Raw genomic sequence first — 25,382 nt, forward strand, 5'->3', positions numbered from 1 at the left:
TGCGGGAGGACTGCTGTGGAGGAAGGAGATGTGCCGCCTGCTTCAGGCAATGCTCAGTGGAAGCCCAGGACCATAGGAGCTGAGGACGCTGCAGCCCAGGCAGATGGCAAGGCAACCCCAGAGGCCTCGCAGAGTTCAGAGGTGCCGGAGAAAGAGCAGACCGGAGAACCTAGAGGTAACAGGGACGCCCAGACCACAGCAGCAAGGACGGCAGGAAGCAGCCCAGGGGAATCAGACAGTGGACTGGTGAATGAGCCGAAACCTTTCAGTCAAAGCCTTTCCCCGCTGACTAAGTGGCCTGCACTATGGCCACCAACACGACCCTGGGCTGCGGTCTGATAGAGAGGGAGGGCCCAGACTTCCCCGCTGGGGGGTGCAACCCCTCCCCCGTGCCCAGCAGTGGCCGCTAGACCTTACTGCCCTGTTGACAAGGGCAAATTTTTTGACTCTGGCTGCGAGGCCTTACTGCCCTGTGGACAGGGGCAAATGTAGTGACTTGGGCTGCCCTGCGAGAAGGGGTGGATTTCCTGACTCTGGCCATCAGACCTTACTGCTCTGCAAGGAGGGGCTAGATTATTGACTTGGACCACTAGGCCTTACTGCCCTGCGAAAAGGGGCGGATTGACTGACACTAGCCCCTAGACCTTACTGCCCAGTCAACAAGGGTGAATTTATGGACTCTGGCCACTAGGCCATACCGCCCTGCTGATAAGGGTGAGCGTATGGACTCAGACTGAGAGGGACGTAGACGTAAGATACATATGCCCCCCAACCATTCCCTATCAGAGGCGGGCGCACTCGCCCTGCACAGGACGGGGTTTCCCCCAACCCTGTCACAGTTGGCTTCTCCTCTCTCTTCGGTAGGGACTACATGTTCCACTATCTCTTAGAGTGGTGCAGTGGCTGCATTGCTTCATCCAGGATTCCTGCAAGCATTGGATGAAATCGTTGCCTCAGGGAAGTCAATGGAAGTTTTCCTATTGACTTCAAAATGGCCATGAATTCATCCATTTTGTCTAACTATGACGTGTGTGCTAATGCAACAAGTAAGCCTTAAGTATTTTTCCCAATTAAAAAATCTTATCCAGAGGAGAAACCTGATCTGATTTTAACAGTACTGGGGAACTTACCCTGACCTAGATTATAGATCTTCAACTCACTTCTGTGACAAATTTGGAGCTGTCCTGTGATAATTTATAAATACTGCATGTTGGCCTGGTTATTTGGGTGCTTATCAATATATTGGTCTAATTCAACAGGAGTCTGTCTGGAAAAAATGGCAGTAAACTATGAGTTGTTAAGGAACAATGCCAGAACTATTAGTTTTGATGATTTTCTCCAGCTGTCCAAGCTACCTACAGAACTGGTTTTGACTAGAAAAGAAAAAGGTCTGAACACAGAAGGACAAAAGAATGCTGGTAGGAGTCAAAAGGTTCCTCACTCAGAGAGATTGTGGTTGTTTGTGGGAAGCAAGTTGGGACACTGGACCCTGTTGTGGGTGTCTGAAGTACATAGGTTATCATGGTAAGTCTTTAGGTAAAATAGACACGTGTAGACTTTTGTTTCAAAATGCTATTTTTCCTAGTGTTTTATTCCTGCTGTTAAAATAAACAAGATTTTGGTTTGAAGAAGGCTGTTTGATCTCTATATACCTCTGGTCATGGACTCCTGAAGGGAAGAACTGAAGGTGCCAAACCCAGCTGGACTTGCAGGATAAGAATGGTGGATACACAGGGCACTGTAGCTTGGGGCTCAGTCACAGTGTGAGAATTGCAAAATTCTACCAGGAGACAGGAAAAGGCATGAAGCCTAACACCTGATGAGATGCATTCATACACCACAGAGGGGCAGCTAGCCCTGTAACCATGTAAACTAAGACATTTAAAAATCAAATTTTCCAAAATTTAGGCTGTTTGTTTACTTTTTACTTGAAGAGTAAAATTGGACTAGCAATAACCACTTCTGCATCTAGTCAGACTTTAATGACTCTCCCTTTCTGATAGACATACACACCCAAGGCTGTAATGTCTGTGTTGCAAACACTGCAGGGAATTATTTTTTAGATGTCTTTCTTTTAATTCCTGTGAAACAAAATACAGAAACATTGATTATGGTCTCCTGTTTTTTATATTTTTGGGCAAATTTAACATAAGTACTGTCCCTTTAGGCACAAAAGCCAAATAAATATTATATAAACATTTAACTGCATGAAATTTTCTTTGATGACAAGCATATACTATGACCTGTGCTTTGTGGGTTTGATTAACATATTAACAGCTTCCCCTCACAGAGAGAGTTCATTAGTCACAAGGATTTACCTGCATGTAAATGCTCCAGGAAAATCTAATAAGAAAATGCAACAGAATTTCCTGTATGATGCTATATGATGATAATACAAGGAGGCGTATCTAAGGCCTTTGTGCTAATGGTGGTGGAGGGAATGTATTTCAATGTGGTTTTTTTGGCATGCCGCTATTTACATGCCACTATTTACAGTGTTCTCCCAAGCCATTTTAAATATCATTTTCAAGCACTTTCCTGGTAGCTGTTATTCTTGTTATCTTCACCTTCCTGCCCATGTTAAAAGCTTCTGGAAGCCAGCCCCGTTACTCTTCTTTTTTCCTCCCATGTACCCTGCTACAAGAGGTTTCATTGGTAATTTTCTTAAAACTCATACACAACACACGCACCTATTGCACTTATCAACAGATTTCCACAAACCATGAAAACTGGTGATAGGCACAAGAAAAGTGCACAGTAGTAGCAATGGACTAACCAATGACATACTAAATATTAAAACCTGTAAATCATGAGCATAGTGCATAGGGGAAGCACTCAGCCCCTACAAGAGACTGACTGCCCCGATGCTCTTTTAATCTATCCTAACTGATACTCTGCCTCTAGCCACATAAGAAGCTTAAGGAGAACTGGGTTTGTGAGGAAAGGTGGATGAAAAAGCTGCCTATATGAATGGCTAGTCTCAGAATAGGAACAGTGGGCATGTACAAATGCTGGATTGCAAGAGCCAAAAACTATAGGGAAAAACGCAAACTACTGAACTACTAAAATGACTAATTTAGAAGCATTTCAGTGTGATGTTTCCTTAAAAGACAGTCATATCAAACCAGAAAATTATATTCAATCCTGAAATTATATAGGTAGATTGATGCTCTTGAGATGTGCTGTCCAAATAAAATGGGTCTATGAGGCTTACTCCAGCACAATGAATCAAAGTCAGCATATATTTTTATATAACACAGCAATAACTCAACAGGAGGAACAATCCTTTTTCTAAGATTGGTTTTCTCATGTCACTCAGATGAGCAAGTAAAAGGATTCCTGTATCTCATCAAGGCTACAGCAGAGGGCTCTGTTTGTGAAGATCTACATATTGTCTCTAAAAATAAAATTCCTGACACTAAATGGTTAAAAGAATGAAAACCTACAAATAAAAATATCTGCTGAAATTAAAACCATCTCAGAAATTTTATGAACCCCTACAATTATCACTAAAAAAAATCAGCCTTTTAAAAGTATTTGCTAGTTGTTTTCAATTGCACTGATTATGTATATTTATATAGAAAAGAAAGAACCATATCCCAGTAAGTTATATATTAATATAAATAAGTACAAAAAAGTTGAAATGTGTGCAACTAATAAACAAAATTAACTGAAAATCTAATTACAATGTTGATAAGACTAAAACTTCTTTCTTCATTATTGTTACAATTTTTTCCTATCTCTCAAATTTTCTTCATTGGATAATTAGTTAATTAACTAGCTGCCCAATAAATTGTTTCATTTCAAACAAAAACAAAATAATTAACAATAGAAATTAGCTTTTTATCTATGTGGTCTGTTCTGTATTAACAAATCATGATAAATAACATACTCATCTCAATTTACATCAGTATTTTAATGAACAAATCAATTCCAAAATATGAAAATGTGAAAACTCTAGGTGAGTTCTACAGTATATAACCTTCACTGGGGTTTGTAATAACAAAATGCATTCTGTCACGTATATCTATTTATATATAAAATATCAGAATATTTCCATGCATTTAATATTCTAGGTTAGCACAGAGCTACTATGCACTATGTCACTGGACACCTAATTTACAAGTTATTAGCTTTTTAAGTACATTTTGAGGTGAACGTCTGGTACTTTTGAAAATACTGAACATATAGCACTTATTAAAATCAGACAAGCAGCATTTACACTTTTCTACATAGCTCTGCCAATGCATTACAGCTCCCATATTGTAGATCTGCCACATTCTTGAGCAAATTGACTAAAATGGCTTGTTGCTGTGGCAGGCCAAAAGCCATGGAATTTATAAAAACAGGAAAGAAAGCTTCCCCTGAAAGCGGTGCTGTTTCAGTCTGCCATACAACGCACTACAAAGAAACTAAAGTCTTTTTAGAAACTGGTTCAGACCCTCTTTAGATGGATCTGCCTAAAAACCATTTCAAAATCAAAATATAGAAAATCAGGTTTCTGTTCATAGGAGAGTCCCAGTAGCACAGCCTGCTTCCTTCCAGGTGTCCCTTCATCTGAGAAAAGTGTAGGGTTTATATATTCCCTTATTTCTTAGGCTGCCTTGCTCCACATTCCCCTGTAGCCTTAGAACTCAAAGAGAACTACCCTGAGAACGAAGCAACTAATCAGACAAGAGAGGGGACTTTCAATTCCTCATGCAACTCCCATATAATCATTCAGCCATATGGGTTTTCTTCCCAAGCAACAACTTGCCTCCCACTTTCTCTCCCTTAGTGACTGTGTCTCCTTTTCCATAGGTATATTTTAAGAGGCAGAATCTGGAACAGGAATCGTCTGGCCCCGGAGGATTACCTCACAAATCTTAAAGTGACAGTACATTGTGTTACAGCTTTATAATGTGTCCATCTACTAGAGACTAGAATAACGTCCCTATACTCATGGACTCCAACAAATTCCAAAGCTTGCTAAAAGACAACAGCACCCCACCCACGTGACGAGGAGTTGGGGACCTAGTGAAACATTACCATTCTACACTGGCCATGGCCACTGATATGCTGACCCCCCAAAAGGTCCTTTCTCCCCATTGTTCACACAAATCTCCTTGGTTGTCTGACACCCTGTGCTGGATGAAGGGAGGGATGGAAACCCAAGTACCAATGGTGGAAAACAAGTTGATTCAGGCAAAATGAAACATAATGAATTCCTCAAAGCCTTTGCTGAGGCTGTATTGCAAGCTAAGAAAATCTTCCTATTGGGCTACAATGAGGCTGCCAAATCCCACCCCAGGAGTTATCCTGGGTAAACCACTTCATTAATTCTGAATACCTTCAACATGCATCAGATCTGAGAACCAAGCACTATGAAGAACTATCATACACATTCAGGAAGGTGTTTCAAACAGCATGGGTCCACTCTGCCTATACTCTCTAACCAACAGCCAACCTGCATTCACAGAGTTCAGTACTTTCACTCCTAAAGAAGTTCTGGAAATCCTAAAGGAGTCTCAACCCAAGATTTGTGACTCTGACCCTTCCCTTGGTGACTTGTGAAACAGAGTCACAAACAACTGGTGCCACTCCTGACAATAGGCAATGCATCATTCAAAGAAGGAATGTTCCCTTCCTCCTATCACTCAGTAGTCTGACCAATACTGAAGAAACCCATCCTGGATACTTCAGTCCTAGCCAACTACAGCCCAGTGTCAAACCTCCCATTCCTGAACAAGTTCACAGAGAAACTCACAAAAGACCAACTACAAGCTTATCTAACTGGAACTCACATTCTAGATTCAGCACAATCTGGATTCAGGTCAGGACATGGAAATGAAACTGCCTGGCATTGATAGATGATCTTCTTCTGTCAATGGACAGTGGACGGATATCCACTCTCACCCTTCTGGACTTCTCTACAGAATTCAACACTGTTGCATGAGATTCTGCTGTATTGCCTGAGCGAGGTGACTGGGATCCAGGGTATGCATTAACATGGTCTGAGTTCTTGCTGGAGGGACCAATGAGCAGTGGTGGGAAACTGCACCTCCACCACTAGACCTCTCAGTTGTGGATTTCCACAAGGATCAATCTCTCTCTCTGGTCCTTTTCAGTATGTACCTGCAGCCACCATGTGAGCTAATCGGACAATGTGGATGAAAATGCCAGCAGTATGCTGATGATACACAGCTCTATCTACACCACACACGACCACATCACTACCACCAAAGATGGCCTTGGATGAGATCACTGCAAGGATGCGGAACAGTTGGCTGAAACTGAATCAGAACAAGACAGAGGTGATGTTGGTAGGAAAAGAAATGAATTTTGAAGAGTTTACAGCTATGGTGCAGTCTCTGTTGGTTGAAGATAGCACAATCGGTTCATTTAGCCCCTAGTCTAGCAGTACTCTCAGATTCCTCATTGACACTGAGCTCTCACATAGCAACATGCATGAGTAACACTTTCTTCCATCACCTTTTGGCTAGAAAACTCTGCCCCATTCTAGCAGACAAAGACCTGACCTTGGTTATTCATGCTCTTGTCATCTCGTAACTGGATTACAGCAATGCAGTATTCCTGGGCATGAATCCTTCATCACTTAGAAAACTCCAATTAGTTCAGTATGCTGCAGCGGATCTTCTGAGCAACACAGGTTACTACAAACATAAGAAACCTGTCCTCTGCTCTCTACTGAGATGGTCAAGTTCAGTATCCTGACAAAAGGAAGAAAGGAGAGAAGCAGAATATGGACTCTGGACTTCAGAAAAGCAGACTTTGACTCTCTCGGGGAACTGATGGGTAGGATCCCCTGGGAGCCTAATGTGATGGGGAAAGGAGTCCAGGAGAGCCGGCTGTATTTTAAAGAAGCCTAATTGAGGGCACAGGAACAAACTGTCCTGATGTGCAGAAAGAATAGCAAATATGGCAGGTGACCAGCTTGGCTTAACAGAGAAATCTTCAGTGAGCTTAAACACAAAAAGGAAGCTTACAAGAAGTGGAAACTTGGACAGATTACTGGTGAGGAGTATAAAAATTTTGCTCGAGCATGCAGGGGTGTAATCAGAAAGGCCAAAGCACAATCAGAGATGCAGCTAGCAAGGGATGTGAAGGGTAACAAGAAGGGTTTCTACAGGTATTGTAGCAAGAAGGAGAAGGTCAGGGAAAGTGTGGGACCTGTACTGAATGGGGGAGACAACCTAGTAACAGATGAGGTGGAAAAAGCTGAAGTATTCAATGCTTTTTTTGCCTCAGTCTTCACAGACAAGGTCAGTGCCAATACTGCTGCACTGGGCAGCACAGTATGGGGAGAGGTGAGCAGCCTTCAGTGGTGAAAGAACAGGTTAAGGACTATTTAGAAAATCTGGACATGCACAAGTCCATGGGGCCGGATGCAATGCATCCAATGGTGTTGAGGGAGTTGGCTGATGTGATTGCAGAGCCATTGGCCATTATCTTTGAAAACTTGTGGCTATTGGGGGAGGTCCTGGGCGACTGGAAAAAGGCAAATATAGTGGCCATCTTTAAAAAAGGGAAGAAGGAGAATCCGGGGAACTATAGACCGGTCAGCCTCACCTCAGTCCCCGGAAAAAATCATGGACCTCAAGAATCAGGTCCTCAAGAAATCCATTTTGAAGCATTTGGAGGAGAAGAAGGTGATCAGGAACAGTCAACATGGATTCACCAAGGGCAAGTCATATCTGACCAACCTGATTGCCTTCTATGATGAGATAACTGACTCTGTGGATATGGGGGAAGTGGTGGATGTGATATACTTTGACTTTAGCAAAGCTTTTGATACAGTCTCCCACAGTATTCTTGCAAGCAAGTTAAAGAAGTATGGATTGGATGAATGGACTATAAGGTGGATAGAAAGCTGGCTAGATGGTTGGGCTCAATGGGTAGTGATCAATGGCTTGATGTCTAGTTGGCTGCCGGTATCAAGCGGAGTACCCCAGGGGTCGGTTTGGGGGCCGGTTTTGTTCAACATCTTCATTAATGATCTGGATGATGGGATGGATTGCACCCTCAGCAAGTTTGTGGATGACACAAAGCTGAGAGGAGAGGTAGATATGCTGGAGGGTAGGGATAGGGTCCAGCATGACCTGGACAAATTGGAGGGTTGGGCCGAAAGAAATCTGATCAGGTTCAACAAGGAAAAGTGCAAAGTCCTGCACTTAGGATGGAAGAACTCCAGGCACGGCTACAGGCTGGGGACTGACTGGCTAAGCGGCAGTTCAGCAGAAAAGGACCTGGGGATTACAGTGGATGAGAAGCTGGATATCAGTCAACAGTGTGCCCTTGTTGCCAAGAAGGCTAACGGCATACTGGGCTGCATTGCCAGCAGATCGAGGGAAGTGATTATTCCCCTCTGTTCGGCACTGGTGAGGCCACATCCAGAGTATTGCATCCGGTGTTGGATTACAGAAAGGATGTGGACAAATTGGAGAGAGTCCAGTGGTTGGCAACAAAAATGATTAGGGGGCTGGGGCACATGACGTACGAGGAGAGGCTGAGGGGACTGGGGTTATTTAGTCTGCAGAAGAGAAGAGTGAGGGGGGAGGGATAGCTCAGTGGTTTGAGCATTGGCCTGCTAAACCCAGGGTTGTGAGCTCAATCCTTGAGGAGGCCATTTAGGGATCTGGGGCAAAAATCTGTCTGGGGATTGGTCCTGCTTTGAGCATGGGGTTGGACTAGATGACCTCCTGAGGTCCCTTTTAACCCTGACATTCTATGATTCCATGATACCTAAGGGGGGGGTTCCAAAGAGGATGGAGCTCGGCTGTTCTCAGTGGTGGTAGATGACAGAACAAGGAGCAATGGTCTCAAGTTGCAATGGGGGAGGTCTAGGTTGGATATTAGGAAAAAAATATTTCCCTAGGAGGGTGGTGAAGCACTGGAATGGGTTACCTAGGGAGGTAGTGGAGTCTCCATCCTTAGAGGTTTTTAAGGCCCGGTTTGAAAAGTCCTGTCTGGGTTGTTTAGTTGGGGTTTGTCCTGCTTTGAGCAGGGAATTGGACTAGATTACCTCCTCAGGTCTCTTCCAACCCTAATATTCTATAATTCTATACTCTGGCTTCCATTAGAATTACAAATCAGGTTCAAGGTCTCAGTCCTTATCTTCAAAGCATTCCATGACCTGGGCCCTGGATATCTGAGAGTATGTCTACACAAACTGCGGCAGTGAGCCTCCCAGCCTGGGTTGACAGGCTCAGACTAGCAAGACTTACACTAGTGCTCTAAAACAGCTGTGTACAGAGCGCTTTGAAGTTGCAGTTCAGGCTGGAATTCAGTCTCTGAAGCCTAGGGTGGCTTCAGAACCCAAACTCCAGCCCAAGCTGCAATGTCAAAGCACTGTCTACACAGCTATTTTTAGAGTGCTAGAATCATACCCGTTAGCCCTAATCTGTCAACCCAGGCTGGGAGGCTCATTGCCACAGGATGTGTAGACATCATGTAAAAGGCCATCTAAAGCTCCATGATGAAGACTGTGGTCAACAATTAACGCTCCTCTGGCACAATGGAACTCTCAACAATAAGAGTAAAGCTTGTATGTGCAGGGGACACATCTCTCTCTGGGGAAAGTCCGAGACTGTGGAATGAAGGTCCCCAGGAACTAAGGACCATCACAAAGCTCACCACCTTCCATTCCATTTCTTTGACCTTGCCTTCTCTTACGTAAACACACAGCAACAGCTATATTTGTATTAAAAAAATAAAAGATGCTACCAAAACAAGACACTCCACTGCACATGCTCCTCCCCCTGGAGAGAGGATGAGAGAATAAACTACACATGACAGATATGTAGTCACATTGCTTCATGCACTATTAGAAGGTGCTCAGATATCACAGTGATGAGCACAGTATGAAAACCTGAACAGAATAGAATAGAATACTCATTGTACCCTGAGCTAGACTTTGAACTGTCATCTTTAGTAGCTGATGCATTACCACATGTATCAATGTACCACTGGTGCATAAATTATTTGAAGTTTACTCTGGGCAGCCAACTGACACCTATTCCAGGTACATTTCATTTCCTTCAGTATAATCTAAAACAATTTTAGTCTTGGGCCCTGATCCTGCAAACACTTTCACACATGAGTAACTTTTTTTCAGCAGAGTAGAGTTACTTGTGTGTGTAAGTGTTCGCCAAGTCAGACACTCAAGAAAGCATTGGGAGACTGAAAATTATACATTGGCTATAGAATCAAGGATAAAAGATCAATATTGTAACATTCGCCATCACCCATGAAGCAAAATAGATTGTGGTTGCTCCATTTGTAAATTCACTCCTATTTATTAGTATAGCACTTCTACATTATGTGATGTAATGCCTTCTGGGGATAGAGGTCCTCTAATTGTGACTTTACTGGGATGAAATGCAGCGGTTGAAGGAAACCAGGAAAAGGCAGAATTACAAAACCCCTCTGCTTAAATAGTTTAAATTATAACGGATTTATAAGTATCTTTAGTATCAATTCCTAAAGGAATCATAAAATTAGTGCTGAGAAGTTGGTTCTTCTATCATTTTTAATGAGGAGAAATGCACTATGCATACTTTAAAGAGCCCCATGGAAAAAAAATCAAACCTGATGCATTATTCAAAAATACAAACATTTTTTAATTCAAATGAAGCATCTAGAAAAAGATGTGAAAGGACTAAACCATTTGATTTTTCAGTTCCCATATGCCACATATTTGGCCACAATGTTAGGTGGGGTTAGTTGCATTTTTTGGGGTCTTTCTATACATTTTTCAGAATTATTTTTAATTTGGCTTAATTAAAGCATAGTTTTGAGTATTTGCTGTAGGGAGTATGAATTTCTTGCATAGTGAACTGCCGCTTGATATATATTCCCTGCTAAGTAAGACTTTTTCCAGTTCTCCTTTATACAAACATTTTCAAAGATTTTACAGATTAGTTACTCTAATGAGTGTGCAACAATTTCTGCATACAGTGTGTTGCTATTTAAACAAACTAATTGATACACTTATATTCCGAAAAAGTGAAATAAACACTAGGAACCAGTGCAGACGTCCCACACAAGGTTCTATGAATATGGAAGTCCTGAATTAAGGGTCAAATCCTGGTCTCATTGATTTCTCTCCTCCTCCCTCATCTCCACAGTACTGGAGTGTTTCCTTTGAGCTCAATGGGATTAGGATTTCACCTTAGTGGCTTATGTTGCATTTAGGTTCTTGTATGTGCAGTCTGCATTGATGAGAATTTTAAGCAATGACACTCAGGTCACATCTATTTTTTCCTGTATGAAACCATGAAAAAAAATGGAACTCTTCGTCTAATTTCATCATCACACCTCAGAGAAAAGGGGGGGAAATAAAGAGGAAAAACAGTGAAGTCTTTAAAAAAAATCTTTTTGCTTTGAACAGTCTAAGGCATTACTGAATAGATTCAAGCTACAAAACACTCCCATGAAAACAGATATTCAGATTCAAGATCTGGACTTGAGCTACTGTAAAGATAAGGCAATTTGGATTCTGCTCTCCTCAGGCCTAGCCCATACTTCAGGGGTCCTGAAAGCCACAGCTTTGGTTCAGACTCATCTAACATAACATAGGTAATGGATGATTATTTTAAAACATTATTTTTACATTCACAACTACAATCAGCACTACTGCAATGATATAATAAAGCTACTCTACATGTCATAGAATGAACAATGGTCAAGATCTCTCCCTGAATCAAGTAGCATTATGTAAAGTCAAGTGAAATAAATGTACCTTTTTGGCTTGGAAGTACCTAAAATACTGAAAAGCAGATAACCAAAACTGGATAATTGGTGAACTGGGCACTCACAGTGTTAAGTATCTGTACTATAAATACTTTAAATTTTCATAAAGTATTATAAAAGCAAAGAAACAAAGCACAAATCCTATGAAACTATAAAACTCGTGTTCATAATATGAAATGTTTTATGTACGCTAGCAAATTTAAATAATTTTAAGTAAACAAAGCTTTTAAAAATATCAATATTATAGTTTGCCCAGCTACCAAAATTTATCCTGTAGAAGAAAACTATAAATGGATACCTCAGGAACATTTTAATTACATTTAACTCTAAACAAACTTTTCATCAAAATAGCAATGTTCAAAAATGTGAAAACCAGCCAGGTACTAAATAATTAGCACCGTTCAAAATTCCCATAGCTGCAGATGGATTTTCCAACATGAAACCCCTTTGTATATATAGCAACCCTAATAGTAGTACAAAGCACCTAATAGATACAAAAGCATGTTCAACTACAGAATCTTGTAGTTTGTAAAATCACTCCAAATTTGAACTTCACAAACAGATGCTAATCTCAACTCTCCAGAGCAGGCAAGTGGTTATTGTTGTACAATTGGAGAGCAGACTGCTCCTAAGGGAAAAAGCAAGAATTACTTGTACTTTCACTGATAGCCAAAAGAAGCTATTTAGGTCAGTTTTACATGTGGAGATTAATGCTGTTCACAGGAGACCTTTTAACTCCAGTGCAGGATATTACAGACTAAATTAATAGTGACTAGTCATTAATCAGAAATATTTGGGACACAAAACTTAACTTTGATTTTTAGATTTCTTGGTTAACACATTCCTTTGAGGTTTTACACAGTATTTTTATGCAACGTTATTAATGATTATTATTATTATTGTAATTTTACCAGGTAATGCCTCTAGAGGTTTCGACACTATACATTTGTCCTAATGAAGTGCCTGGATATAATTCGGAAACACTCATTGTAGCTTCAAGCCAAAAACAAAGGCAAAATGATTGCAGAACAATCATGTTCCTGATGTTTGGAATTTACAAGATTATGGGCTTTATGAGTACCATTTTAAAGGATGTCAATCATGTACAGTATGTGCCTACTTCTAAATTGCATTACATATTATATGGCATTCTATATTTTATTAGGGTTTTGCTTTTGATCATTTGCTATATGCTGCAGTCTCCAACCAAAAAAATCTTGCAAAAGGTTTGCTGCATCAGATTGTATTTTATTATGCTGATAAGAGATTGCAGAGTTTTGGATTATGCAAGTAAGCTTCAGATAAGAATCCAAACTTCTGGATCTTAACCAAACCAAACTCAAATTTGAAACCTTTTGAGGTTCAATCACTAATAGCAGAAATCACAGGCTTCTCTACCCTTCTCTCCATTCAAAATTGTGTGGAAATTTACCTTTATTATTGATCTTTATGAAGATTAGGGTGTTGATCTTGATAAGAAATCATTTAGCAGCCTGAAGTAGGAAGTTGCAGTACATTCAGTCTGCACTATTTATGACTAACAAAGGATGAAATTTACACCAATGGAGAGAGCTTGCTCAGACCCCTATGAACCACATATTAAAGCCTGAAAAGAAGGATTAACTGGTAGAGAGGGCCTTGTGCCAACACTTTGCAGGAGAATATGGGTCTATGGGTATGTATCACCCATGATGAATAAAAAAAATAGTTTATTCCTCCCAGCAGGTTAAGATTCCCAGATAAAACACTTTAATAAAGTGAGGTTAATGTTGGAAAGACCAGATCAGTATGAATACATTTATAGAAACTCAAACATTAGAAAGTATAAGGAGTACTTGTGGCACCTTAGAGACTAACAAATTTATTTGAGCATAAGCTTCCGTGGGCTAAAACCCACTTCATCGGATGCATGCAGTGGAAAATACAGTAGGAAGATATATATATCTATACACAGAGAACATGAACAAATGGGTGTTGCCATACTAACTATAACAAGAGTAATCAATTAAGGTGGGCTATTATCAGCAGGAGAAAAAAATGTTTGGAGTGATAATGAGGATGGCCCATTTCCAACAGTTGACAAGAAGGTGTGAGTAACAGCAAGGGGGAAAATAGCATGGGGAAACAGTTTTTACTTTGTGTAATGACCCATCCACTCCCAGTCTTTATTCAAGCCTAATTTAATGGTGTCCAGTTTGCAAATTAATTCCAATTCTGCAGTCTCTCGTGGTATAGTGAAGCATACCTTTTTAGGGTATAACTAGAATTAGGTGGTTGAGGGACTGGGGAAGGATAGTTTAGCTAACGTGTTCACTAACTAACTCTGACCTACCTGTTAGTATATAGGCTTGTTTGTTAGTATGAGATAGAATTTTGGGTTTGATCTTTTGATAGTCTTATTTCTTATGCTAATATGTGTGAACAAAGACAATGTGTGTGTTGCTTCTGCCTAGTCAGATGGGTTTGTTAGTACAATGGGAACAGATAAAGGATAGAGCAGTTAAATTGTTACAGGGCATGGTGGGAGTATCTGAGTGTGACAAAGTGGGAATGTTCTTAATGTTTTCTTTCATTACTGGGTGGGTGCGTGTGATGCAGTAGGGAGTGGGGAGTATTGACCTGGGTAGGTTGCAGGGGAGTTTTACTGGGAATGTCTTCATTGGGGATAGGAGACTTTCCTTGAGGGAAGATACCTGAGCATGTAACATGAGAACCCAGGAGGGGGGTTGGAGATCAGGTGACCTCCTGGCCCGGGAAAGAGACAAAGGGAGAGGAGGGGCTGGAGAGTTCAGTTTTGGAGCTGGCTGGGAGAATGGAAGGGAGGTCAGACAGACCTCCTGGCCTCCCCTGGCCCTCCAGAAGACCTGACTAAGGGGTCCTGTTTATGCCTACAAGCTCTGGTTTGGACTGTGTTTCTGTCGTCTAATAAATCTTCTGTTCTACTGTCTGGCTGAGAGTCACGGTGAATCGCAGGAAGCCGGGGGTGCAGGGCCTTGTCTCCCCCAAACTCCGTGACACTGAGCACACATTAAGTTTGTCTCAATCTCTATCTCAAGGCAAGGTCAAGCAATCAGTCAGGCGGGGCAAGGGGGGATTGGGGCAGGGACGGTATAAAACACTAAAAGACCAAAGGAATGCCTGTCCCTGACTTTAGCACAACCTTACTCCTCACCCCTCCCATGGGATATGAAAGGGGTGGGACTGTGGGCGTGCATTGCAGGTATATTTGGGCCTGCTAAGGAGGAGGAGGTGGGAAATGAAAGTGGGGAGGGGGGTATGGGGAACTGGGACACAGGCAAGGCTCTGTGGCCTCAGAGCTGGGAAGGGGGACATGGGGTAAATGCTCTGCAGCATCAGATCTGGGAACGAAACACGGGGAAACAGACTCTGCCGGCATGTAGAGCTATGGATATGCTTGTTTGGAACTAACCCCAATAAACATCGCATTGCCTGCACTTCGGACTTCTGGTCTTCTGCTTTCTGTCTGCGTGACAAAAACCAGGGAGGGGGTGAAGGGAAAGCCCTTTAACACTACCTTTGATCTTTGTCTTAATGTAGATGCAGGTTACCATCTATTACCTCTATTTAGCTGGTTGAGATTTACCTTAGTTTATGCTGCAACTTGACTAGTTATCTCAAGAGTAAAGATGTTTGAGTCTACAAATACCATGTGAAATACTCTTAACTCCTAATTCTGTACTCCTGTACAGATCCTTAGTGATTCCAATCTCCCATATTCATTTTTGTGCCTTTTCAACTATTTTGTTAAAGGTGTTTATGCTGTGTCAAGGATATTTCATGAGATCTTTAAGAAGATCAAACCCTATGGCTCACACTTTGAATGGCCACTGCATTTCTATGAAGGTGGAGTATCAAAAATGGTAATACAGAAATTGAAAATTAGAAGTTTTGTCTTTCCTGTGGCTGTATTTGACAATAAAAAAGTTGGAGTTAGCACAACCACTGTGCAATAAAGAGTAAATTATTGTAGTTTTTGTAATTACTTATTAAATTAAATACTATTTTAAGGTGGGGAAAAGGTATTTCTGAGATTCTGATTTTCTCAGGGTATAAGATAGTTTGGGTACCTTCAACATTCATTTCCATATTTCCAAACTGTCTCCCACTTTCTGTTTTTACTATAGTAATTTGTTCTAAAACTAACTCTGATGAACAGTACATAAATATGCTAAACCTGCTATTATTCTAAATAATAAAAATATACATATTTTAATAATATATATTAATAATAATAATCAGAAATAAAAGGCTGATTGCTGGTGCTTCCTGTTCACAGGTACCCAGTGCAAGTAATCATGCAACAAAGTGAACTGTTTCCCTGATGAAACAAAATTGGAAGTGGGTTAGGAGAAGGCATCTTCTAAAAGAGGTGGGGAATGGGACTGTGGCTTCTAAAGTTTGTACAGTGTGGAGATAATACTCTCTTCCCCTACCTGGTGGAACAGATAGAAGAGATGACCTTTTCCAGATGAGTTATTGCCAGATAGTTTCCAGATGTGTTATTAATAAAGTTGTGAGCTAGTTAAATCATATTCCTGATGTCTTGCCTTTCTTTCTGGGGTGTCCAGGCCAAAGGTAGCTGGTAATACATGCTCAATGTACCTGAGAGGAGTTAGGGTTGCCTGGTGTCTGGTTTTCGACCGTAACACCTGGTTGAAAAGGGATCCTGGCCACTCCGGTCAGCACTGCTGACCAGACTGTTAAAAGTCCGGTTGGCAGCGCAGTGGGGCTAAGGCAGGCTCCCTGCCTCCCATGACTCTGCACAGCTCCAGGAAGCAGTGACATGTTCCCCCTCCAGCTCCTACTCATAGCGTTATCCAGGGGGCTCCGCATGCTGGCCCCACCCAAAGCGCTGACTCTGCAACTCCCATTGGTCGGGAACCACAGCCAATGGGAGCTGAAGGGCAGCACCTGCAGATGGGGTAGCACCCCAGCCTCCTGCCCCAGCCCAGATCCCCCTCCCGCACTCTGAATCCATCAGCCCCAACCCAGAGCCCCCTCCTGTATCTCCAAATCCCTCATCCCCATCCCCACACCAGAGCCCCTCCTGTGCCCTGAACCCATCATTTCTGGCCCCACCCCAGAATGTGCTCTCCCAGCCCAGAGCCCATCCCCCGTCCCACACTACAACTCCAAGTCCCCTCCCATACTCTGAACCCCTCGGCTCCACCCCCAATCCCAGATCCCCCTCCTGCACCTCAAAGCCCTCATCCCTGGGCCTACCCCAGAGCCCGCACCCCCAGGCAGAGCCTCTCACATCCCAACCCACTGCCTCAGCCCGGAGACCCCTCCCGCACCCTGAACTCCTCATTTCTGGCCCCACCCCAGAGCCCAGACCCCCAGCCGGAGCCCTCACCCCCTCCCACACCCCAACCCCCTGAGCCAGCCTGGTGAAAATGAGCAAGTGAGTGAGGGTGAGGAGAGTGAGTGACAGAGGGAGGGGGGATGGAGTGAGTGGGGGCAAGGCCTCAGAGAAGGGGCGTGGCCTCAGGGGAGGGGCGGAGCAGGGGCGGGGCAAGGGTGTTCGGTTTTGTGTGAGTAGAAAGTTGGCAACCCTAAGAGGAGTTCATGCTAACAGCAGAGAGTGCTGTTAGCATTGAACCACTATGAAAATAAGCACCTTTAAAAATTGCTTCAGTTTTAATAATGCTAGGTGTTATATAATAAAAGGTAACTTTTAAATATATATTTAAATGATGATGATTTTTTTCCCCTTTAACAGCATTATGTCATGTCATTCAGGTGCATTGCATGAACATTGTTTTCATTCATTTTAATTGAGTACTAGAACAGAGGCATACAAAATGCTAGTTAATTCTTTTTATTTATGTATTTATTTATATAATTTCTGATTAGACTAGTTAAGAAGTACTTTTCTCATTAACAAGATCAATTTCTGTGGAAGATTTAATAAAATACATTGTGATATAGATGGACCATTAATCTCCTTCCACTGAAGCTTGACCTTTGTGAATTCTTTATCTCTCTCTTTTAGAAACAATATGTTAGAAACAGTGTTAGAATTTTTTCTGTGTTTTAAAAGAAAAGAAAAAGAGCCCCAATTCATCATACAGTAATTAATTCAGTTTTATAGAAAAAAAATACTTTGCAGACCAACAGGGGAGAACAAACTGTTGGGCTATAGAAGTAATTTTTACTGATGGACTAATCAAAAGATTAGTTCAGATAAGGAAGAAAAATGTGGCTTCTTACTCAAACAGTTATCTGAAACGTTTTGGTCGTTCAGAGAGTGCTGGAAATCATGCAAGAACAGGTTCTTTCATCAATATTTTTTTGACTATTTCCTGCTTTCAATTTGTCTGAAAATACTACAAGTATAGCATTTTTTTCTGCAGAATTTTGGCAATTGAACTTACAGTTCTGGGTAAGACCACCAAATGGATAATGTGGGAGAGAAAGAAATCACAACAAAACAAGGAAAAAATAACTTTTTCTGTCCTTTTTCTCTTTCAGTTAATTTTTTATTCAAAATTGTGGCCGATGTTTCAATCTATTTTTATGAGCTGCTTTGCCAATCCTTAACAAATTGTCTACTGTGAACACATTTGTTCTGTAATGTTCCAGAGGAGAGCACTATATTCAGAATAAAACCAGGCATTACAGGGACACCTGTTTATTTAAAGAATAAGAGAGAAAATGACAAGACAATTATTTTAAAATGTCAACTAAAATTGCAAGCTATTATTGACAGAGGAACAGGTTAAACTTGGGATCTGAGTCTTATAGTAGACTTTCAATTTAGCATGCCTGAATTATTTGGGATAGAAATCAGTGTATGACAACATTTAAAGTCATCTGGAATGTTAAAAATATCCACTGTAATCTGAAATTCTAGGTTTTTGTTTGTATAACAGATAATTTCAGTGAATTCAGTTCTGATCTGACGGGAGTGTTTGGGAAATCAGTTCTGATTTCTTAGAGGTGTGTGGGATTTTATTTGGGGGTGAGGGTGTCGTCTAAGAATTTTAATTAAATAATGCAGTCTCAAAAGCTTAATATGATTTTAATAGACGAATTAATGTTCACTTTCCTGTTATTCTAAAACACAATAATAATGATACAAAATAATCTATTTAAAAAGCACCTCTCCCACTCAGAAGTGCTCAGGGTGCCAAACAATAATCATAAAAGCTATTTCCCATTAACCAATAAAAAGAACATGCCAAATTCCATAAAATTACAAATAATGTGGGTAAACAAAAAACAAAACAATAGAACAGCAACCGTGATAGTAATTTAAAAAGTGAAGAGAGAAGAAATGAAACAGATTTCAGGAGGAATGGAGTTCCACACCATAGCGGCTACCACAACCAAAGCGCCATTTCAGGGGCAATGGCAGAATCCCTTAAGCACGAGGTGGTATGTGAATACAAAAACCCAACAGGTGAGGGCTCAAGGAGGAGGTCTTGAATACAGCCAGGGCCAGTCCCATTCAGAACTTTTAAAAACCAAATTAAAGGCTAATTTAAACTGAATTCACCATTTATATGCAACCAATGTAAAGAACGCAAAAGCGAGCTGAATATAATCATGGTAGCTCAAATCCATGAGGAATTGTGCAGCTGCATTCTCAACAAGGTGCAAGTAGAAGATCAGTCGTGCTGATTAATCCAGCATAGCAGGAATTACAAATGTCTGACTCATATAAATTGGAAGAAGGAATATTTTCACATGGCCAGCCTAAAAAATAATGTTTTTGCTCCCCAACCTTTACAGTTGCCTCTAAAAACATCTCACCCATCTTTTTCTTTAAGTGAAAGAAAACCAACCACTATCTAGGCTTCTCCTAAGACAGCCTGTAGCTCTACAATATTCATTTCAACTGGGTTTCTCAGCATGGGAAGAGACTATGACATTCAGACTTGAATGTCAGCTGTTTCAATCTCTCTGTGATACCGGAGTCAAATGGATAAGTGACAGAATTTTTAAGGCCGGAATCCTGCCAATGCGTAATGTATTTACTTAATTTTAAACATGTGAATCGTCTCCCTGAAGTCAATGAGACTAGTCATGTGATTTAAGTCAAACAATGCTAAACTTTAGTAGGATAAGGACCTTCAGTTTAAAGATAGTTATTCAACACAGTTTCAATCTCACCATTGCACCCTTACGGCATTCACATGCTTTTTGTATAGATACTTAAGTAATTAATTAATATAGTTCCTGTAGGCTGGTTAGACAAGACAAGCCATTATCACTTCAGATTAATTTATGGTCAGTCCTTCCAATTTGTATGTGAAATTGACATTTTCAAGTTAATCCTTTCACTTTCATCCACAACTATTTAGTCTTTTGAAAAATGCCTTTTCCATAACCAGGCACTTCACAAATTATTCATTCTATTTCTTAGAACTTTGAGAAATCAAAGATATGATTAATCCTAAAAATCAGAGACAAAAAGCCAATAGCTAGCAATTAATATACACTCTTTTTGAATTAATCTCATCAATATGGTACATTTAGCAAAGAGAGTGACAAAAAGCAAAAAAAGATAAATCATTCCCCCCCCCCCCCCGATGATATTTCTGAAAGCAACATTAGTCAGGAAAGCAGTTTTGCAGAGTTATTTTGGACTATACTCCCCTGGCTTTTCATGGGACTGAGAGAAGAACTATCCACAATATCATATACTCATGGGTAGTTATGTGACATTATGCATGAAAGCAATGCCTCCAGAAATCAATACTTCAAGGAATTGCATTACAACTGCAGGGGTGCATGTGCATGTATTTCAACACCTTAAAGTCCCTTAACCAACTATTCCCAATCTCACCATTTTTACATTTATTAAAACGAAGGGGCACTAAATACTGCTAGTGTCAGGCATAGCATGGACAAGCACAGTACACAACTCTCTGCCAATGAACTTCAGTCCTAATTTGCAAGACTTCTACTTCTCCTATTTTAGATATCTCTCCTCAACAGTATCTCCTTAACATTATTCAGTGCTGCTTTTTTTTTTTTTTTTTTTTGTCAACAAAATGTCTGCTACTTATCCAGGCTAAACCACCAAACTCAATTCCATTTGTTTCCATAGATGAAATGCTAGAACATCCGTCAACCCATTCGACAATTTGTTTGCCTTTAGACATCGCACAGAAACTGCATGTTACATCCCAACACCCACACTGGTCAGACTGAGAAAAGGAGAAAGATGCTCATTCCACTGATGAATTCCTCTACATTGTCCCGGGTAAGATAGTTTTTTCCAAACCCTCTTAAATAGTGGTATATTACAATAACCGGACACTTTTATATTAACTTCTCACTTTTATATTAACTTCTCACTGTCTGTTGGCTGATTTGTGGGCATCACAAGTATTTATAATTACAAAATGTCATTGTGGATTTATAGTTAAACCCCAAAGCAAAAGAAGTCTTGCAGAGGAATTTGGATTAAAGTGCAATAAACTCTGCATTTATAACCTTACACTGAATCTTAATTACTCACTGAATCATAAATATGTATATTAGATAAAAGTTGTAAAAGTAAAAGTACATATATATGATTTAATATGATGTGACTCAGAGATCAATATTAGGATGATACACCAAACTCAACTAACATTGTCCATACATTGAGAATCTTGTAATACACATTTTGTAAGTGTTCATTAACCAATGTATAATAATAAATAATAATAATATTCTTATGGCAATTGTGCAACACACTTTTTATTGAACCCAGGCGTAGTGGTGGCAAAACACTAATGTTCTTTCATGTCTTTCAGGGTAAACTTTAATATCATCATCAACCATTAACACAAAGGATGACATCAGCACAATTTACTGAACAGCATGACATGATTGCTACTTACCTAACTGGGTCTCCTGAATCATCAGCTTACTTTCCAAAGGGTGCAAAAGCTTTGGTGGTTTATCTGTTAGTGGTGCTGGGGGGGAAAAAGCATACATATATAATTATTCTGAATATTACATATTATACAATAGTGTTTGATTTTTAACTATGCCAGCTAAGATATCCCTTAATTTGTGTGCATTTTTAATTAAATAATGTACATCCAAATGTTATGATGGGTACATTGTTTTCTAACTGTAAAATAAATACATCATTAACAAATAGCATTTTTCATACTCAAGGTACTATTTAGAACTTGTCATAAATTTTTCTGACCAAAAATATTTATCTTTGTCAAACTTTTCACAAACATTTATCGACATCATAGAAATTTTCTGTTTTTCAGAAAAAATCCATGACAATTTTATAGATGTTTAATAATTATTTTAATGAAAATTGTGTATGAGAACGTATTTGTTTACTGAAACCACAATTTTCAGTAAGCAAAGATGTTCAATAATGATTTCCAACACAATTTTGACAAAAATTTCAATTAGAACATTAATAAAAAGATCAATGACACTTTTAAGCAAAGTCAGAAAATGGGTCAGTTCTTGAAATCTGTGAAATGGAAATAGTTTACAAGTCTCAAGACTTCCCACAAAAGTGTTCTTTCATTTTTAGTCTCCCCTAATACTACCTTAGAGCAGTTAGACTTACATTTAGGCATTTTCAAGATATGCAGTAAGGTCTGATTCTGTAAGTTTCTATAAATCTCTTCCAAGGTGCTATATGAGCAAAGTCAGTGAGAGCTGATGGGTTTTGGCACCTGGTACAAAGGTGCTTATCAACTTGCAGGATCGATCCCTAACATACTATCTTCATGTACATTATTTTCTTTTGAAAGAGCAAAGCTCAAATGTCAAATCATGCAGCTAAACTGGTGGTCATGTTATTCAAATTCTTCATCTACAGCTTAAATGACAGAATCCACATTATTATTATTGTAAATACGTCTTGCCTTTACTGATCTCTGACCAACAGAAACATGAGTTAAAAATAGAAAAATAGCAAGTGATTTTTTCCCCCAATATCAGCAATATATGTCCATAGAAAAGCCTTACTTTCACTTTTGTAGTCATCCAGAAATTCTATGTTCCTTTACTTTTTAACTGTAATTTGTATTAGCGTCTTTAATAGATATTATGGGCTGTCATTGATTTGAAGTACATTTGACACGACTCTATAATCTTCGTTCTATCCAATTTGTCAAAAACACCACTCCTGCCCCCACATCAAGTTGGCACTACGCACATGGATGCGTGTGTTTATCCTACTAAATCTGCTCACCTTGTCAGCTGAACTATGGCAGCAGTATTTTAGATAATCATTTAGCAACTTTGCCTTCATTATGCTTTTTTGAGCTCTCTGATTGAAATATCCATGTCCCCTGAAATCCACCATACCAATTTCAACTCTGCAGCAAGTACAGAATGGATCAGTTAAGGGAGGCTGAACTCAAATGTTTCTCTCCCTTCCCCTCCCGCTCCCATTTCTCTGTCAGGAGCACAAGCCAGGCCAGTTGGATATCTGGACTACTAACCCAGGCATCACTGTTTAGGCATTGGATCAAAGTCTTTATCTTTAAAAAATCAAAAGAACTGAAGCTGATTCACAAGCTCACTATTGTTCCTTCCAACAACAGTACTACTTTTCACAAGTGGATTTTGCACTCACAGGGTTAGACCTCTGAGGCAGCCCACAGTTGTGAAAAGGTTTTAGGCACTTTACTGGAATTCAAGTTACTTTTGTATTTGTTGAATCTGAATATATTTCTTGACTCTCTCTCTCTCTCTCGTGGAAGGGGGGTAAAGTGGTAGGAGAAGGGAATTAAGTTTCTGGGATATGAGTTTTCTTAACTAGTAATATTGATTTAAACTGCAAAGATAGTCATTCACATTTAACATCTCTTTAAAGACTCACAAGTCTGTCACCTTTCAGAGAGTGTCCACTCTGTCATTTAAATGTAGATTGGCCATTCGGTCACTCTCAACTCAATGCCCATTTATCAGATAATGTTTCTTGAGCCATTGTTGTTCTCAATCTCTTTTAATACTCTTCAAAGCAAACAAAGTTCTCTCATACCAACCTAATTTCCTAGTGTAGCAATAACTACTCTGCTCAGGGGTGTGAAAAATGTACACCCTGATTGTCACAGTTAAATTGACTTAACCCTGATGTAGACAGAGCTAGATTTATGGGAGAATTCTCCTTTTGACCTAGCTATTGCCTCTCAGGGAGTACCTACATTGACAGAAAAAGCCCTCCCGTTGTCATAGGTAACCTCTTCACTGAAGCAGCACCACTGCAGAGCTTTAAGTGTAGACAAACCCATAGTAACTGGTAGAGTTAATCTGAGTTCAAAAGGCATGTGAGTTAGAGAACAACAGATCCCATTTCTTTTTTCTATTTTTTTAAATGACGTGCTACATTACTTCCCTGAGGCCTTGGACCTAAGGTGGCAGCTGTCTGTAAATATCCATAGCTATAGATGATCATTTTTAGCTAACCAGGGATTAGGGGTGTTAATCTCATAAAACCCTGTCATTGTGTCCAGTGTCATTTATCTAAACCATCAGGCTTGCTTACAGCAGCTCTAGGGTTATGAGAGAAGATGCTGTTTTAATATATATGTTTTAATATATATGTTTTAATATTTATTTAACTTCTATTTAATAATTGTGGCCATTGCTGTTACAAATAAACCATAGATGATAACTCTGCTGTATGGCCATTTTAAGGTGATAAATTCAGCAGCCAAAGTTTGTGGCCAGTCAAGTTTGAAACTCATCATATAATGGGGTAACCACAATGCAATGCACTCTACTGCCTCAATTTTGGGTCAAGTTCCAATCTCTTCATGTTACTCCACATGGACATTCCCTATGGCCTAGGGAACCCTATACTACTCAAAACTGAAGCCTCCAGCATGCTGGAGATATGAGGGGGTTTACGCCTGGAGCACTCTGCCTTTCAGTTATTCTTGGCTGCAGAGCAGCCAATAGTGGCTGTAGGAAACCACTACAAATTAGAACAGGAAAGGCAAGAAAGTGAAATTTGAGCAACTTTGTATACTTTATTTTAAAATGTGATCAGCCAGATTTTTCAAGATAGATTGTGCTCTGCCAGTCCTTAATTTCAGTATGCATTAAGTATGCATAATTCTCTGGAAATCGTGTTCCAAAAGGTAAACATGCTTTTCTGGCAATATTTTCCCATGGATTAAGATAGCGGTTAGAAGACTGAGGTAGTCTCTAACAATTTTTGCAATCCTTGGTGAGTTTAAAAGCTCTGTAATGGAGCTATGTGTATCTTAGAAGTTACATTCTCTCTTACTCCAGCCCAGCAATACTACCGTTTACCTAGGGAAAAAGCCCTTCGGATGGATTCTTAACTGGATGGACAGACTATCCATGAGGCCAAAACATTTGAACAAGTTCTATTGTACATCATTTTCTGGCAGGTAAACTGATACAGAGATGTCAGATAATTAACCTGATGTCACAAAACAATACAATTTGCATAAATCCTGATGCCCAGTCCTCTAACCAAACAACATTTTCTCCCATGCAAACTTCACAAACCAAGTGAAACTCACAAAACCTATATTTTTGACTGGTTTCTTAAGCAGATTAAGCACCTTATTTTCTAATTTATAAAGTTTGCTTCCAAACAATATCCATCAACTGCTATAAGTTTTTGCAGCATATCACTGAATCTTAATAAAATA

At 40.0% G+C, this 25,382-nt stretch overlaps 1 protein-coding gene across 1 annotated transcript in view; it reads right to left on the reverse strand.

The window, feature by feature from the left end:
• Window positions 1–25,382, reverse strand: part of IL1RAPL1 (interleukin 1 receptor accessory protein like 1) — a gene marked incomplete at its 5' end in the record, with an annotated part of 543,011 nt that overhangs the window by 244,100 nt on the left and 273,529 nt on the right. The window contains 1 exon segment of the mRNA XM_065423246.1: window positions 21,612–21,686. Coding sequence (XP_065279318.1) covers window positions 21,612–21,686 — 75 coding nt within the window.

This window comes from Emys orbicularis, chromosome 1 (genome assembly GCF_028017835.1).
Source record: "Emys orbicularis isolate rEmyOrb1 chromosome 1, rEmyOrb1.hap1, whole genome shotgun sequence".
Taxonomy (NCBI): domain Eukaryota; kingdom Metazoa; phylum Chordata; order Testudines; family Emydidae; genus Emys; species Emys orbicularis.